This window comes from Alosa pseudoharengus, unplaced genomic scaffold (genome assembly GCF_046254945.1).
Source record: "Alosa pseudoharengus isolate Yale_2024_CS ecotype anadromous, Long Island Sound unplaced genomic scaffold, YU_APseudo_1.1 YU_APseudo_1.1_scf_10, whole genome shotgun sequence".
Lineage (NCBI taxonomy): Eukaryota > Metazoa > Chordata > Actinopteri > Clupeiformes > Clupeidae > Alosa > Alosa pseudoharengus.
Genome location: NW_027468565.1, coordinates 21,180,635 through 21,183,984, shown reverse-complemented (window position 1 = coordinate 21,183,984; position 3,350 = coordinate 21,180,635). Strand labels below are relative to the sequence as shown.

At 38.0% G+C, this 3,350-nt stretch overlaps 1 protein-coding gene across 1 annotated transcript in view; it reads right to left on the bottom strand.

The window, feature by feature from the left end:
- Nucleotides 1-1,991: 1,991 nt before the first annotated feature.
- Nucleotides 1,992-3,350, bottom strand: part of hsf4 (heat shock transcription factor 4) — a 10,473-nt gene continuing 9,114 nt past the window's right edge. The window contains exons 11-12 of the mRNA XM_076298675.1: nucleotides 2,975-3,040; nucleotides 1,992-2,054 (exon numbers count right to left, since the gene is read on the bottom strand). Of these exons, the coding sequence (XP_076154790.1) occupies nucleotides 1,992-2,054; nucleotides 2,975-3,040 (129 nt within the window). The remainder of the gene's footprint in view (nucleotides 2,055-2,974; nucleotides 3,041-3,350) is intronic.

Genomic DNA, 3,350 nt, shown 5'->3' with positions numbered 1-3,350 from the left:
CTAAAACAGTATAGTGCAATTTCTTTTGATAGTTCATCATACATGTTGTTACTAATTGTTCACCACGCATATCTTACAGTTTGTTTCTAGCCATACATTCCAATGGTCACCGTCGTATTGCATCCATACAATACCTCACAAATCTGTAATTGAACAGTATTGCACTTTGAGTTTGCGAAAACAAGAGATCTCAGGTAACGTTACAGTAGTTCTTGTGAGATCTCGGATAGTTCTCATGCTATATCTGCTAGAGACAGTGGCAGATTCTAGCAGCTCAGTAGCATCTCAGCGTGTTTGAAATAGATATGTGAGTATTTAAGCTGTAACACAAAAATGGCCCCGTTTACATGGATATAATAGTTTTCCCAAAAATGTTTAATTGAATTAATGATTGGATGTATTGTTCTCAGGATTATACGTATGTAGTAAATTATTTATCGGTCATTACAATGTAGTTCAAAAGTGTTCAGATAGATGGCAATGAAGAGCAATTTTACTCTACTTCAGAATGAGTATCATTGAACACAAGGAAATTGCATAAATTTGCTTTGAAGCATAAAAGTAGAGGCAAGGTCTAGTGATATAACTGATATAACTAAGTATTACCTGTACAAACCCCCGCTACACCAGTAATTGAATTGTAAGTGTGTGGCTCCAAAAACAAATATTCAATTTCCAATTTCTTGGACCACTTGAATTTAGTAGGCCAACCAACATTTTGTTGTGCCACAATCATGCTTGAAGTTGCCCTGTCTCCTTACACATAAGCCTGAAAGGAATGGGTGATAAACAAAATGTTTGGTCATGAAGTTGCTCCTACACACCTATCTCGCCACCCACCATCACCAATGAAGGCAATACATAGTATTGTGGCAGTATATCACCATAGACAACCGAAGTGCCCAAAAGCACTGAGTGCATCAAGAGATCGTTCTTTGGTAAGTTGTGACACAACAATGTGCAAATAAAGCAGTGCATAGATTGTTCTTCATAGGACTCGTTTTTCTCTATGAAAGTTCAATCATTTGTCATCCCATAATCTCTCTCATAATAAAACATACAAAGATAAGTCAAGCCATTATACTTTTCATTCAATAAATACTCTAATACAAATATAGTTTGTGTGTGTGTTTGTGTGTTTGTCAATAAAATATACTGTAAATTATAATGATTGATAACAACTAATTATTTGAAGGAAAATTCCATTTTTCACAAGCTGAAACTCACACAGATATTAAAACTGCATGCAAACTTGAGCCACCATGACATGATGCATTAATCAGCATACAGCTCCCACTGTAATGGCAAACGATGTGTTTGTCTCAAGACATGACTCTGAGCAGACCTTACCAATGATGGGAGAAAGGTGCTCATTGCCACACCTGTACGGGTCATACTCTGTGAAGGATCCTCAAGGCCAACGTATGAAAGTCTTCTCAAAACAAAAAGAATAATCAATTATAGATGATCATGAAGATGATGATGATGATGATGATAATAGTGTTGTTTATGATGATAAAGATGGCGCTGGTCATTCCTTGAGCCAAGGTCTTGAGTCAGTGCCATTATAAGGCTGTTCAGGTGCTGTCCACATTCTTGATCTGTTGTCCTGAATAGACAAAGTGTTCTGGTCGTAAAGAACGGCTCTGGGTCAAATCCAATCTGAACAGTTCTGTTGTGTTCACATGTGAGGTCTTATATCCACAGCAGTGTGCAACACAAAGCCATCAAGTCAGGCTTATGAGTGCGCTGGGCCTAGAGATATGAAGCCAAACCACAATCCACAGTCGTTTACCCTGCTTATTTGGTGAAAGAAAGAAAGAAATAGAAGAAAGAAAAGAAAGAAAGAAAAGAGAAAAGAGATAGAAAGAAAGACACAAAGAAAGATCAAACTATCTATCCATAAAAAGGTAAGATGGAAAAACTATGAGAGAATTTTTCTTACCAAGTTTTTCTCCATGCTGGTTCTTGCCTGGAGAAGAGTCTTTCCCTTACTGCTGTTCCTCACAGCCAGTACTGCTGTAGGCATCCTCCTCCTGCGCCTGAAACATGTACTGCAACAAGAGCGGCAGGTCTCAGCTACTTCATCATATCTCAATCACTAAATGCAGACACTGGCGTTAAGAGTTTTAAATACCATTACGCAATTGTAAGTGTACGTATGTAAAGGTAATTACTCATATGGTGAATAGACTGCATTTATGTAGCACTTTTCCACTCCTCCGAACACTCAAAACACTTTACAATTTCATGCCTCACATTCACCCAGTCACACACTCACACACTGATGACGGAGGCTGCCATGCAAGGTGCCAACCTGCTCATCGGGAACAATTTGGGGTTCAGTTCAAGGACACCTCAACAGGGTCAGGAGAAGTCGGGATTGATCCGGCAGCCTTCCGGTTGCTGAATGACTCCTACCTTCTAAGCCACTGCTGCCCATTTACCATGTAATTACTCTAAATCTTGTTAATCCTTATTAATTAGTCTGACTGAATATTTGCACATATAACAGCAAAATACTGTGTTATTGCTACTGCTACAACTCCTACCACAGTTGCTATTGTGCTATTGCTATTGCTATTGCTACTATTACAACTCCTACCACAGTGCTATTGCTACTATTACAAGTAGTGCTATTGCTACTATTACAACTCCTACCACAGTTACTAACAGTGAAGAAATTACAGAATGATCAGGAGTCGATCTTATCAAACCATAAAACCGTATGGTTTTGATACCGTACCACACAACTGTTTAAAAATGTAAAAACTGTTTTTACATTTAACTTGAGTATACTAGAAGCCATTATCAGTCCTTGTATGTAGATGTAAACGTTCACAAGGAAATAATGGTTTTAATGTAATATCCGAAATGCCTATACACTGTTGCCCAAATAGCCACTAAAGTTAGCATGCTAATCAGCCAGAGATGGACCGTCTCTCTTGTAATACCACAAGTTGCCAAAACTCACAGATTTCAGGTTGGACTCCATGTCTGTGAAGTTCCACTCAGTCAGGGGAAGGCTGAAATTAAATGGCTGGAAAGAAGATAAAACAACGGTTTAAATCACAACCAGGAATTGACAGTGTCAATTGTGAATGTTGGAATTCAGTTTTTCAGAGGGAAAATGTTCGCAAAGGAAAGGAAAGGAAAAGTAAAGCATTTTGACATACAAACAGTAAAACAACAGTAAAACAAATCTGTGTCGTTACATTGCTGGATAGAACTGTAGATATTTGTGTTAGTTGCTACAAAACGATACAAAAAAACAGTTCTAGTGCTGAATCTGTGTAGTATTTTTGGCATTAAGACACTATTTTGACATCTTAGTATTTTTGTCCTGTCCA